Here is a 13,409-nt window from a genome sequence, read left to right on the forward strand (position 1 = left end):
TCCGCTGGTAATCACAGTGTCAAAAATAACATTCCCATGCATTTTAATCCATCCATCCGGTTTCTACCGCATCTGTTCAAGAAGTCGCATTAATGGTAAGAAGCATTTTATTTATTGTTGGTAATCTTCTGAATAACAGTGTTGTTACAAAGAATAAGAGGCTTATTATGCTCTAAAATTGTTAGTCTTACTTAAAAATGCACGCATTTAATTGTATTCAATGTTAAAAAAAAAAAATATGGCTCTCATGGAAATACTTTTTAAAATATTTGGCTTTTATGGCTCTCTCAGCCATAAAGGTTCCCGACCCCTGATCTGCAAGGTAATTTGGGTTCAATTCTCAGTGAGCATCAACAATAGAAAACAAAACAAAAAGTGTGAATGAGCAGGAGTTAAGATGTCTTATTTCCTGCTTGAAAGTCATGCGCATGATGTTGCAAGCCAATGAAACCTTTGACCCGCCTCCTCCCGCCCCCGCCCAATCAAGTCACAGATATACACCAGTCGGCGAACCACACGTCTCGGCAGAGCCGCCAAAACGTCCGAAAGCCAGGTTCGCCGAGTCATATCCAGTCGACTCCTGATCGGCCCCGCCCACCCGTCCTCCTCGGCCGGGTTGCCGCTCCAGGCAGGCGTGCCCGTCCCCCGTTTCAATAACGCGATGCAAGCCCGCGGCGCCTTAAAGGGACGTTACAGCCAGCGTCTGTGAAAAGAAAGGTGGCCGACGACGATGTTGGAACCTGATCAATAAATCCAAACATGGTCGTGGTAGGCGGGGCCAAAAGCAGCAATGAGTGGGTGATAGCGTCCCTTTAAGGGCGAATGGAAATGACAGGCATCCACCATATATATCAGGAGTAGACTGCATATATATGTGTATATGTATGACTCTTTCAAGGGGGCGGGGCCTCACCTCCTCTCCTTCCTCCCCCACCTTCCAGTCCTCCTGCTCCAGCTCGTTGTAGAGCGCCTCGCGGCTCGTCATCAGATTCTGCCGGCGGATCTCGCTGGTTCGCTGCTCCCACACCGACTTGCCGCCTTTGGCGTGGTTCTTCTGCTGCTCCCTGCTGGACGGGCGATAACATTACTATTAACTGTATTAAAATTCAGTGTATGGAAAATTCAGGGTAAAAAAAATCAGTGTAAAAGCATTTCAGTGTAAAAAAAAAATCCGTATGAATAAATTCAGTGTAAAGTAATCACTATAGAATTTTTTGTGTACAAAATGTATAAAAATTCAGTGTCAAAATTTTAGTGTAAAAAAATACAGTGTAAAAAGAATCAGTGTAAAGAAATTCAGTGTATAAAAATTTAAATAAATAAAATTCAGTGTAAAAAAATATGTTAAAAAAAATTCAGTGTAAAAAAAATCCATGTATAAAAATTCAGTGTAAAATTAAAAAATTCCAATGCATAAAATTCCATCCATCCATCCATTTTCTACCGCTTATTCCATTTTTGGGGTCGCAGAGGGCACTGGCGCCTATCTCAGCTACGAAATGTATAAAAATTCAGCGTAAAAAAATTCAGTGTAAAAAAATCTGTGTCAAAATTTTAGTGTAAAAAAAATACAGTGTAAAAAAATTCACCGAAAAAAATTCAGTGTATGAAAATTAAAATAAATACAATTTTTGTGTACAAAATGTATAAAAATTCAGCGTAAAAAAATTCAGTGTCAAAATTTTAGTATAAAAAAATACAGTGTAAAAAAAATCAGTGTAAAGAAATTCAGTGTATAAAATGAAAATAAATAAAATTCAGTGCAAAAAAAATATGTTAAAAAAAGTCAGTGTAAAAAAAATCAGTGTATAAAAATTCAGTGTAAAATTAAAAAATTCCAATGCATAAAATTCCATCCATCCATCCATTTTCTACCGCTTATTCCCTTTTAGGGTGGCGGGGGGCACTGGCGCCTATCTCAGCTACAATCGGGCGAAAGGCGGAGTAAACCCTGGACAAGTCGCTACCTCATCGCAGACGCATAGAATTCAATTACAAATTTTCAGTGTAAAAAAAATTCAGTGTAAAAATTTTTGTGTAAAAAAAATTCAGTGTGAAAAAATTGTGTGAAATAAATTCAGTGTAAAGAAAATCAGTGTATAAAAATTAAATGAAAAAAAATCTGTGACAAAAACTAGTGTATAAAAATTCAGTGTTTTGAAATTCTTTGTGCAAAGTTTCAGTTTAAAAAATATGCATACATGAATTTAAAGTAAAAAAAAGTGTATAAAAATTCAGTGAAAAAATTAAAAAATCAATGTAAAAAAACAGTGTATAAAAATTTTATTGAAACAATTCTGTGTAAATTAACAAGTTCAAAAATCAGTACACATAAATTCAATGTAAAAAAAAAGTGTATAAAAATTCAGTGTAAAAAAAAACAGTGTAAAAATATTAATTGAAAAAAAACAAGTGTAGAATAACTAGTGTATATAAATTCAATGTGAAAAAAAATTCAGTGACAAAAACTAGTGTATAAAAATTTGGTGTTTTAAAATTCTTTGTGCAAAATTTCAGTTTGAAAAATATGCATACATAAATTTACAGTAAAAAAAAGTGGATAAAAATTCAGTTAAAAAATACAAAAATCAATGTAAAAAAAACAGTGTAAAAAATGTAATTGAAAAAATTCAGTGTAAATTAACAAGTTCAAAAATCAGTACACACAAATACAATGTAAAAAAAAAAAGTGTATAAAAATTCAGTGTAAAAATAAAAAAAAAACTGTGTAAAAATATTAAATGAAAAAAAATTAAGTGTAAAATAACTAGTGTATATAATTTCAGTGACACAAACTAGTGTATAAAAATTTGGTGTTTAAAAAATATGCATACATAAATTTACAGTAAAAAAAGTGTATACAAATTCAGTGAAAAAATAAAAAAAATCAATGTAAAAAAAACAGTGTATAAAAATTGTATTAAAAAAATTCAGTGTAAATTAACAAGTTCATATAAATTCAGTGCGAAAACAATTCAGTGTAATTTCCAAAAATTCCAACGCACATAAATTCAGTGTAAAAAAAAAAGCTTTCGTAATCAAAGACACAAATGAGCCTCCAAAAAAAGATATGTATGGAGCTTAATTTGTGTCTTCATTACTAAAAAAAATTTTGACACTGAATTTATTCATGTTTTAATTTTGTAAACTGGATTTGTTTTGTTTTTTTACATCAAATAATACTGATAATTTCATTGAAAAACATTTAATGTTTTCAAATTCAGTGTGCAAAAAGTCAGTAAATAAAAATCTGTGTAAAATTTCCAGTGTAAAAAAAAATCAGTGTATAAAAATTTAATTGAAAAACATTAAGTGTAAATTAACAAGTTCAAAAATCAGTGCACATAAATTCAATGTAAATAAGTGAATAAAAATTCAGTGTAAAAATAAAAAAAACAGTGTAAAAATATTAAATGAAAAAAAATTAAATGTAAAATAATTAATGTATATAAATTCAATGTGAAAAAAAATTCAGTGACAAAAACTAGTGTATAAAAATTTGGTGTTTAAAAAATATGCATACATAAATTTACAGTAAAAAAAAGTGTATAAAAATTCAGTGTAAAAATAAAAAAAAAACAGTGTAAAAATATTAAATGAAAACAATTAAGTGTAAAATAACTAGCGTATATAAATTCAATGTGAAAAAACATTCAGTGACAAAAACTAGTGTATGAAAATTTGGTGTTTAAAAAATATGCATACATACATTTACGGTTAAAAAAAAAGTGTATAAAAATTCAGTGTAAAAATAAAAAAAAAACAGTGTAAAAATATTAAAAGAAAAAAAGTAAGTGTAAAATAACTAGCGTGTATAAATTCAATGTGAAAAAAAATTCAGTGACAAAAACTAGTGTATAAAAATTTGGTGTTTAAAAAATATGCATACATAAATTTACAGTAAAAAAAGTGCATAAAAATTAAGTGAAAAAAAAAAAAAAAACCGGGGTAAAAATATTAAATGAAAACAATTAAGTGTAAAATAACTAGCGTATATAAATTCAATGTGAAAAAACATTCAGTGACAAAAATTAGTGTATGAAAATTTGGTGTTTAAAAAATATGCATACATACATTTACGGTTAAAAAAAAAGTGTATAAAAATTCAGTGTAAAAATAAAAAAAAAAACAGTGTAAAAATATTAAAAGAAAAAAATTAAGTGTAAAATAACTAGCGTGTATAAATTCAATGTGAAAAAAAATTCAGTGACAAAAACTAGTGTATAAAAATTTGGTGTTTAAAAAATATGCATACATAAATTTACAGTAAAAAAAGTGCATAAAAATTAAGTGAAAAAATAAAAAAATCTTTGTAAAAAAAAAACAGTGTAAAAAAATGTAATTGAAAAAATTCAGTGTAAATTAACAAGTTCAAAAATCAGTACACACAAATACAATGTAAAAAAAAAAGTGTATAAAAATTCAGTGTAAAAATAAATAAAAAACAGGAAAAATATTAAATGAAAAAAAATTAAGTGTAGAATAACTAGTGTATATAAATTCAATGTGAAAAAAAATTCAGTGACAAAAACTAGTGTATAAAAATTTGGTGTTTAAAAAATATGCATACATAAATTTACAGTAAAAAAAAAAGTGTATAAAAATTCAGTGAAAATTTAAAAAAAAAATCAATGTAAAAAAAACAGTGTATAAAAATTGTATTTAAAAAATTCAGTGTAAATTAACAAGTTCATATAAATTCAGTGTGAAAAAAATTCAGTATAATTTTCAAAAATTCCAACGCATAAAATTCCGTTACATAATTTCAGTGTCACAAATGAGCCTCCATAGAAAGATGTGTATGGAGCTTAATTTGTGTCTTCATTACTAAAAAACATTTTGACACTGAATTTATTTATGTTTGAATTTTGTAAACTGGATTTTTTTTTTACATCAAATAATCCTGATAATTTCATTGAAAAACATTTAATGTTTTCAAATCCAGTGTGCAAAAATACAGTAAATAAAAATATGTGTAAAATTTCCAGTGTAAAAAAAAAAATCAGTGTAAAAATTTTTTGTGTAAAATTCAAAAATTCAAATCAGTTCCATAAACTCGTAATAAAGACAAAGGAACCTGCATGGAGGTCTGTTCAGCGTAGTGTGTACTCACGCGGCGATGGACAGGTTGGCGGCGGACAGCGGGCTGACCTCGGCCACCTCCTTCGCCTTCTGCAACGCCGTCTTCTGATTGGCCGCCTCCTCCTGCTCCTCCTCGTCCTGACAGAGGAGAGCAGAAACTTTTCTCAACATTGAAACCTAACATGTTTACACTAAGCGACAACATGTTATATTTCATTAGCCAGCTGAATGCTAAAATCAGTAAAAAGCTTCAAATAAGAGCAAAAGCCCATCAGGTGGACTTCCTGTACCTTGGTGAGCTCCTGGGCGTTGGCCAGGTTGTCCACGGCGATGGCCAAGAAGACGTTGAGCAGCGTGTCTGTGGTGCGGGGAGTTAAGTAACAAGGACAGCGACATTCACCTTTCAGCATTTTCGTCCTCACAAACTTGTGGATTTTTGGTAAAAAAAGACCAATCCTTCAAATAAGGTATTTACTGGTGCTGTGGATCTTTAAGCACCAGGCGATTCGATTCAAAACGATTCTTGATTCAGAAAAGTGCTGCTAGGATCCTGATGAAAGTGCGGAAATACGACCATATCACACCAATTCAGGATTGAATAGAAAGTCTCCCTACTAACCCACCAGTGCCTCCAAGGAAATGCCCTCCCCTCTACCTCAAAGAACTGCTCACCCCCAAATCCTCCATACGACACCTCCGCTCCGGACAGGCTAACCTCCGAGGACAAAGCTGCGAACAGTGGTCTGTGGAACGCTCTCCCTGACCACCTGAGGGCACCACAGACTGTGAATGTTTTTAAAAAAGGCTAGAAAACCCTTCTTTTTAAAAAAAAAACTTTTTTTTTTTTAGATATATGTATACTAATTCAAGCTATTAGGCTGTTCTAGTTTTTATTTTTATGATATTTTTATTTATTTATTATCCACTATGGATTGAACTTTCACAGTAACATGTTAGACCCGCTCGACATTTATCGCTTTCTGTCCCCTAGAGCAGTGGTCCCCAACCTTTTTGTGTCCGAGGACCGGTCAACGCTTAATAATTTGTCCCGCGGCCCGGGGGGGGGGGGGTCCTTTTTTTTTCTTTTCTTTTTTTTCTTTTCTTCTTTGTCATGAAAAAGGGAGGTTTTTGTGGTTGGTGCACTAATTGTAAGTGTATATTGTGTTTTTTATGTTGATTTGGGGACCACTGCCCTCATATGCAGTCCTCTCCAAGGTTTCTCATAGTCATCATTGTCATTGTCACCGACGTCCCACTGGGTGTGAGTTTTCCTTGGCCTTATGTGGGCCTTCCGAGGATGTCGTAGTGGTTTGTGCAGCCCTTTGAGACACTAGAGATTTAGGGCTATATAAATAATAATTGATTGATTGATTGATTTTTTTTAATACATTGTAGCACTTTGAGGTTGTTTATTCAATGGAAAGTGCTTTTTACAAATAAAATCTATTATTATTATTATTTTTGGCAGCTCTAAATTGGCCCTAGTGTGTGAATGTGAGTGTGAATGTTGTCTGTCTGTGTTGGCCCTGCGATGAGGTGGCGACTTGTCCAGGGTGTACCCCGCCTTCCGCCCGAATGCAGCTGAGATAGGCTCTAGCACCCCCCGCGACCTCAAAAGGGACAAGCCGTAGAAAATGGATGGATGGATTATTATTATTATTATTATCATTATTGATTCGAAATTAATACTTGTATCTTGTAATAACATCGGCTGCAAGTTCCTCCATAATTTAGACGAAACAGCTGTGATAAATTATTAAATTACTTCGAAAAAAATTGGTTTTGTCGAATAAAATTCTAGCCAAACATTTAATGAAGTCAAATACAAATAAGGCAACAAGAGAAGTATCCACTCTGAGTGGCTGGACAGAAAAGATTTAAAAAATAAATAAATAATAAAATGTTCGATTTTTCTAAGCAGTTAAGTAAAGTTACAAATCACGACTAATTTGATTTTTAAAATAGATAGATAGATGGATGGATGGATGGATGGATGGATGGATGGATAGATAGATAGATAGATAGATAGATAGATAGATAGATAGATAGATAGATAGATAGATAGATAGATAGAACTTTATTGATTCAAAATTGAGATATCATTTAAAAAGTGAAAAGTAAATAATAAATAATGGGGGTATATGTTATTTTTTTGCATCCCCAAACAAAGGATTTAAAAGAGAAGTAGATAGTAGTTTTTTTTTTTTAAAGAATAACAAAGGACTTTAAACATTGTGTTGATATTGTTACTCACCACAAATATTAGGGGTATCACAATTTTTTATTATTCAGATTCTAAATCAAGTCATCATTTTTTGGGAATGAGTAAAAAATTGTTAAAATGTTTTTGTCAAAAATATTAAACAACTAATATTTATATTATTAGTGTTATTGATACTCGGGCTGTGGATCTTTGGGCACCACACGATTCGATTCGATTCTTAAGGGTAACGATTCGATTCAGAATCGATCCTCGATTCAAACCCCTTTTCGATTCAAAATCAATACATTTTGATAACTGGATGCCAGTTCTATGATTAACTACATTTATCCATAAAATAAATAAACAGCTCAAATAAATGTGTATATTACTTTTTTTTTTAAATGGTTTTGTTGAATTAAATTCTAGCTAAACATTTAAAAAAGTCAAATACAATTAAGGCAACAAAAGAAGTATCCACACTGAGTGGCTGGACAGCATTTAAAAAAAATTTTTTTATTCAATTAAGAAAAGTTACAAATCCCAATTAATTCGATTTTTAAAAAGATTTAATAGAGTAGTAGATAGGATTTTTTTTTTTTTTTAGATATAATATCAAAGGAATTTAAACATTGTGTTGATATAGTTACTCACAACACATCTTAGGGGCAATTTTTAATTATTCAGATTTTAAATAGTCATAATTTTTCCAGAATGGATTTTTTTAAATTAATAAAAAATTGTTGTAATGTTTATTTAAAAAACATTGTTAAACATAACTCAGTGTACAGTAATACTTGTTAAATTAGATAGATAGATAGATAGATAGATAGATAGATAGATAGATAGATAGATAGATAGATAGATAGATAGATAGATAGATAGATAGAACTTTATTAGTGTACAGTCATACCTGTTAAGCATAAATTAATGTACAGTAACACTTGTTAAGCCCTGTGATGAGGAAGTGACTTGTCCAGGGTGTACCCTGCCTTCCGCCCATGTGCAGCTGAGATAGGCTCCAGCACCCCTCGCGACCCCAAAAGGGACAAGCGGTAGAAAATGGATGGATGGACATTAAAACAACTAATATTTACGTTATAAGTGTTATTGATCATTGGGCACCACACCATTTCTTATCGATTCTTGGGGGTAACGATTCGATTCAGAATCGATCCTCGACTCAAATCCGTTCTCGATTCAAAATCAATACTTTTTGATGACACTGTAAGCCAGTGTTTTCATGCATATTTTTACTCGCTATCGTAACGTAATCAAGCTTGTGTTGTTAAAATTTACCAATAAGCTAACATATTTACGAGTGTCTGTGTTAGTATTATTAACTTATAATGCGATGTTTTTTTTTTAATTATTGTTTCAATTTTAAAAATTCCTCAGTAAATTACCCAAAACATCACAGTGGAGTTATTGAGTCTGTTTAGCTGATCGGAGAGCTAGCTTGCCCAGCCAGTGGGTGCATGACGATGGCTTCTGTTTTTTTCGGCCAGCTGTTTTTCTGCCTTGTTACAGACACAGACATAAGGTATGTAAATAAACATTTACAGAATCGTACTGTGTAAATAACTAATTTCACAATGTATATATATATCTGTAGCTTATAGTCCAGTGAGGCTAATATACATCCATCCATTTCCTACCGCTTGTCCCTTGTATGTAAAAATATTTTTTATTCTGATGAAAATTAGTGAGTCGGCGTATGTACTGGTGTGCTCTATAGTCCGGAAAATACGGTACTATAATTTTTTTTGCGCACTAATAACAACTAAATTCAACACAAAGGTAAAGCTGAAGACAATTGGGTCTGCATGTCAAATACGTATTTTGTATTTATTTTTCAGGTACGCACTTGACGAGTCACTATACCAGGGGTCACCAACCTTTTTGAAACCAAGAGCTACTTCTTGGGTACTGATTAATGCAAAGGGCTACCAGTTTGATACACACTTAAATAAATTGCCAAAAATAGCTAATTTGCTCAATTTACCTTTAATAAATATATATATATATATATATATATATATATATATATATATATATATATATATATATATACATACATACATACATACATACATATATATATGGGTATTTCTAGCTGTCATTCCGTCGTACATGTTTTTCCTTTTACGGAAGGTTTTTTGTAGAGAATAAATGAGGAAAAAAACACTTAATTGAACGGATTAAAAGAGGAGAAAACAGGAAAAAAATGAAAATTTAATTTTGAAACATAGTTTGTCTTCAATTTCGACTCTTTAAAATTCAAAATTCAACTGAAAAAAAATTTGAAAAATAGCTAATTCTAATCTTTTTGAAAAAATAAAAAAAATAATTTTTATGGAACATCATTAGTGATTAATTTTAGAATTTTGATGACATGTTTTAAATAGGTTAAAATCCAATCTGCACTTTGTTAGAATATATAACAAATTGGACCAAGCTATATTTCTAACAAAAACAAATCATTATTTCTTCTAGATTTACCAGAACAAAAATTGTAAAAGAAATTCAAAAGACTTTGAAATAAGATTTTAATTTGATTCTACAGATTTTCTAGATTCGTCAGAATATTTTTTTTATTTATTTTAATCATAAAAAGTTTGAAGAAATATTTCACAAATATTTTTCGTCAAAAAAACAGAAGCTAAAATGAAGAATTAATTAAAATGTATTTATTATTCTTTACAATAAAAAAATACATCCACTTGAGCATTGATTTAAATTGTCATGAAAGAAGAGGAAGGAATTTAAAAGGTAAAAAGGTATATGTGTTTAAAAATCTTAAAATCGTTGTTAAGGTTGTATTTTTTCTCTAAAATTGTCTTTCTGAAAGTTATAAGAAGCAAAGTAGAAAAATAAATGAATTTATTTAAACAAGTGAAGACCAAGTCTTTAAAGGGGAACATTATCACAATTTCAAAAGGGTTAAAAACAATAAAAATCAGTTCCCAGTGGCTTGTTTTATTTTTCGAAGTTTTTTTTCAAAATTTTACACCTCCCGGAATATCCCTAAAAAAAGCTTTAAAAGTGCCTGACCTTCGCTATCCGTAAATCCACCGTCCATTTCCCTGTGACGTCATACAGTGCTGCCAATACAAACATGGCGATTACCACAGCAAGATATAGCGACATTAGCTCGGATTCAGACTCGGATTTCAGCGGCTTAAGCGATTCAACAGATTACGCATGTATTGAAACAGATGGTCGGAGTACGGAGGCAGATAGCGTAAAAAAAATTGAAGAAGAAATTGAAGCTATTGACGCTATTCGGCCATAGCATGGGTGTACCTAATGAAGTGGCCAGTAGCATGGCTGCCTTATTAGCATCGCCGGTAAAATGTGCGGACCAAACGATCAGGACTTTCGCATCTTGTGACACTGGAGCAACTTAAATCCGTCGATTGGTAAGTGTTTGTTTCGCATTAAATGTGGGTATCTAGTTTCAAATGTACATACAGCTAGCCTAAATAGCATGTTAGCATCGATTAGCGTGGCATGTTAGCATCGATTAGCTGGTAGTCATGCCGTGACCAAATATGTCTGATTAGCACATAAGTCAACAACATCCACAAAACTCACCTTTGTGATTTTGTTGATTTAATCGTTGCAAATGCATCTGCAGGTTATCCATACATCTCTGTGCCATGTCTGCCTTAGCATCGCCGGTCAAATGTGAGGACACTTTGGTACATTCAATGGGGGTCTGGCGGCAGATTTCTTGCCAGTGGTGCAACTTGAATCCCTCCCTGTTAGTGTTGTTACACCTTCCGAGGCATGATGTCTCCAAGGTTCCAAAAAAATAGTCGGAAAAAACGGAAAATAACAGAGCTGAGACCCGGTGTTTGTAATGTGAAAATGAATATGGCGGGTGTGTTACCTCGGTGACGTCACGTTCTGACGTCATCGCTAAAAGACCGATAAACAGAAAGGCGTTTAATTCGCCAAAATTCACCTATTTAGAGTTCGGAAATCGGTTTAAAAAAAATACATGGTCTTTTTTCTGCACCATCAAGGTATATATTGACGCTCGCATAGGTTTGAGATGGTTTCCTGTGGACGGGACTCTCGCTGCTGTCTTGGATCCGCTGGAACTGAACTCTCGCGGCTGTGTTGGAGCCACTATGGATTGAACTTTCACAGTATCATGTTAGACCCGCTCGACATCCATTGCTTTCGGTCCCCTAGAGGGGGGGGGGGGGGGGGGGGTTGCCCACATCTGAGGTCCTCTCCAAGGTTTCTCATAGTCAGCATTGTCACTGGCGTCCCACTGGGTGTGAGTTTTCCTTGCCCTTTTGTGGGTTCTTCCCAGGATGTTGTAGTCGTAATGATTTGTGCGGTCCTTTGAGACATTTGTGATTTGGGGCTATATAAATAAACATTGATTGATTGATTGATTGATTGATTTGGTGATAATGTTCCCCTTTAAGATATTTTCTTGGATTTTCAAATTCTATTTGAGTTTTGTCTCTCTTAGAATTAAAAATGTCCAGCAAAGCCAGACCAGCTTGCTAGTAAATAAATACAATTTTAAAAAATAGAGGCAGCTCACTGGTAAGTGCTGCTATTTGAGCTATTTTTTAGAACAGGCCAGCGGGCGACTCATATGGTCCTTACGGGCGACCTGGTGACCCCTGCACTATAACATCTTTTTTGGGGGCGTCCTTGTTTTCTCCCTATTTGCAGGGGTCTTCTGCAGACTGCTTGGTGTTGTGCTTGCAGACATTTGCAAGGATACAGTTTCCAAAGAGGGTGAGTACGATGAAGAAAATGGAGAACACCATCCCCTTGTCGTTGACCCCGCCCTGGGACTCGATGCCGTCGTACATCACCACGTTCCAGTCCTCTCCAGTCAGGATCTAAGCAAAGGAAAACCCAGGTGGATTCACTACTTGAGTAACAATCATTCAAACGTCCATCACTACATTTAAGGCTGATCTACTAAACTTGTGAGCAGAGGATTGTGTCTTTTAAGTGAGCAAAATAAGGAACTAAAGATGTCCGATAATGGCTTTTTTGCCGATATTCCGATATTGTCCAACTCTTAATTACCGATATCAACCGATACCAATATATACAATCGTGGAATTAACACATTATTATCCAATGTAACAAGCTTTTCCAAAATAAATCAACTCCAGTTATGGAAAAAAAATAAATGCCAACATGGCACTGCCATATTTTGTGAAGTGAATTGAATTATATTTATATAGCACTTTTTCTCTAGTGACTCAAAGCGCTTTACATAGTGAAACCCAACCATTCAAAGCAGTGTGGGCGGCACTGGGAGCAGGTGGGTAAAGTGTCTTGCCCAAGGACACAATGGCAGTGACTAGGTTGGCAGAAGCAGGAATCGAACCTGCAACCCTGGCACGGCCGCTCTACCGACCGAGCTAAACCGCCCCACTTTGTAACTTTATTATTGAAGTCACAAAGTGCATTTTTTTTTTTTAACATGCCTAAAAACAGCAGTTTGGAATTTGGGACATGTGCAGAGTTAGTGCTGCAAGGGGTTTTTCTGGGTATTTGTTCTGTTGTGTTTTATGTTGTGGTAATGTAGTGGGAAAATCTCTGTCCTAGGGATACTGTAACAGAGAAGTACAATTCGATGCAGTACACGGTCAGTACTTGTTTGAGTCAAAATGTTGAGTGCGCCATCAAGTGGAAAGAAGGGGGACTAACATGAAAAAATGGAGGAGCAACGGTGGAATGTAGTGAACCGAAGAAGGAGGTAACACTAAAATGGTAACAAGAGCTTTGGATTCGGGAACTGAGTACACTGTTCATGTGTCTACCTGAAACACCGTCATGATGGCCGCCGCAAACGTGTCGAAGTTGGTGGGCGGGGTTCCGTCCTCAAAGTTGAACCTGCCAGACAGGAAATGGAAACGCAAAATGGACCCAAACACCTTTTGAACACACTTATGGCCAAAATGTAGGAGAGAGAAGGAAGGAAGGAAGGAAGGAAGGAAGGAAGGAAGGAAGGAAGGTAGTGAGGGAGGGAGGAAGTAAGATGAGAGGTAAGGGTTGAAGGAAGGAAATAGGAAAGAAAAAAATGTGAGAAAGAAAGGAAAGAAGGAAGAGAATGAAATAAGGAATAGAAAAAAAGGGT

The 13,409-nt window shown here is 33.7% G+C and overlaps 1 protein-coding gene across 9 annotated transcripts in view; it reads right to left on the reverse strand.

Annotated features, from left to right (window-relative positions):
- Positions 1-13,409, reverse strand: part of cacna1ab (calcium channel, voltage-dependent, P/Q type, alpha 1A subunit, b) — a 252,875-nt gene that overhangs the window by 141,052 nt on the left and 98,414 nt on the right. For 8 of the 9 annotated variants that reach the window (XM_061914721.1, XM_061914731.1, XM_061914712.1 and 5 more), the window contains exons 15-19: positions 13,093-13,165; positions 12,036-12,156; positions 5,373-5,440; positions 5,114-5,220; positions 914-1,067 (exon numbers count right to left, since the gene is read on the reverse strand). In XM_061914721.1, the coding sequence (XP_061770705.1) occupies positions 914-1,067; positions 5,114-5,220; positions 5,373-5,440; positions 12,036-12,156; positions 13,093-13,165 (523 nt within the window). The remainder of the gene's footprint in view (positions 1-913; positions 1,068-5,113; positions 5,221-5,372; positions 5,441-12,035; positions 12,157-13,092; positions 13,166-13,409) is intronic. The other variant, XM_061914716.1, reaches the window with a different exon arrangement.

This window comes from Nerophis ophidion, linkage group LG01 (assembly GCF_033978795.1).
Source record: "Nerophis ophidion isolate RoL-2023_Sa linkage group LG01, RoL_Noph_v1.0, whole genome shotgun sequence".
In the NCBI taxonomy this organism is placed as follows: Eukaryota; Metazoa; Chordata; class Actinopteri; order Syngnathiformes; family Syngnathidae; genus Nerophis; species Nerophis ophidion.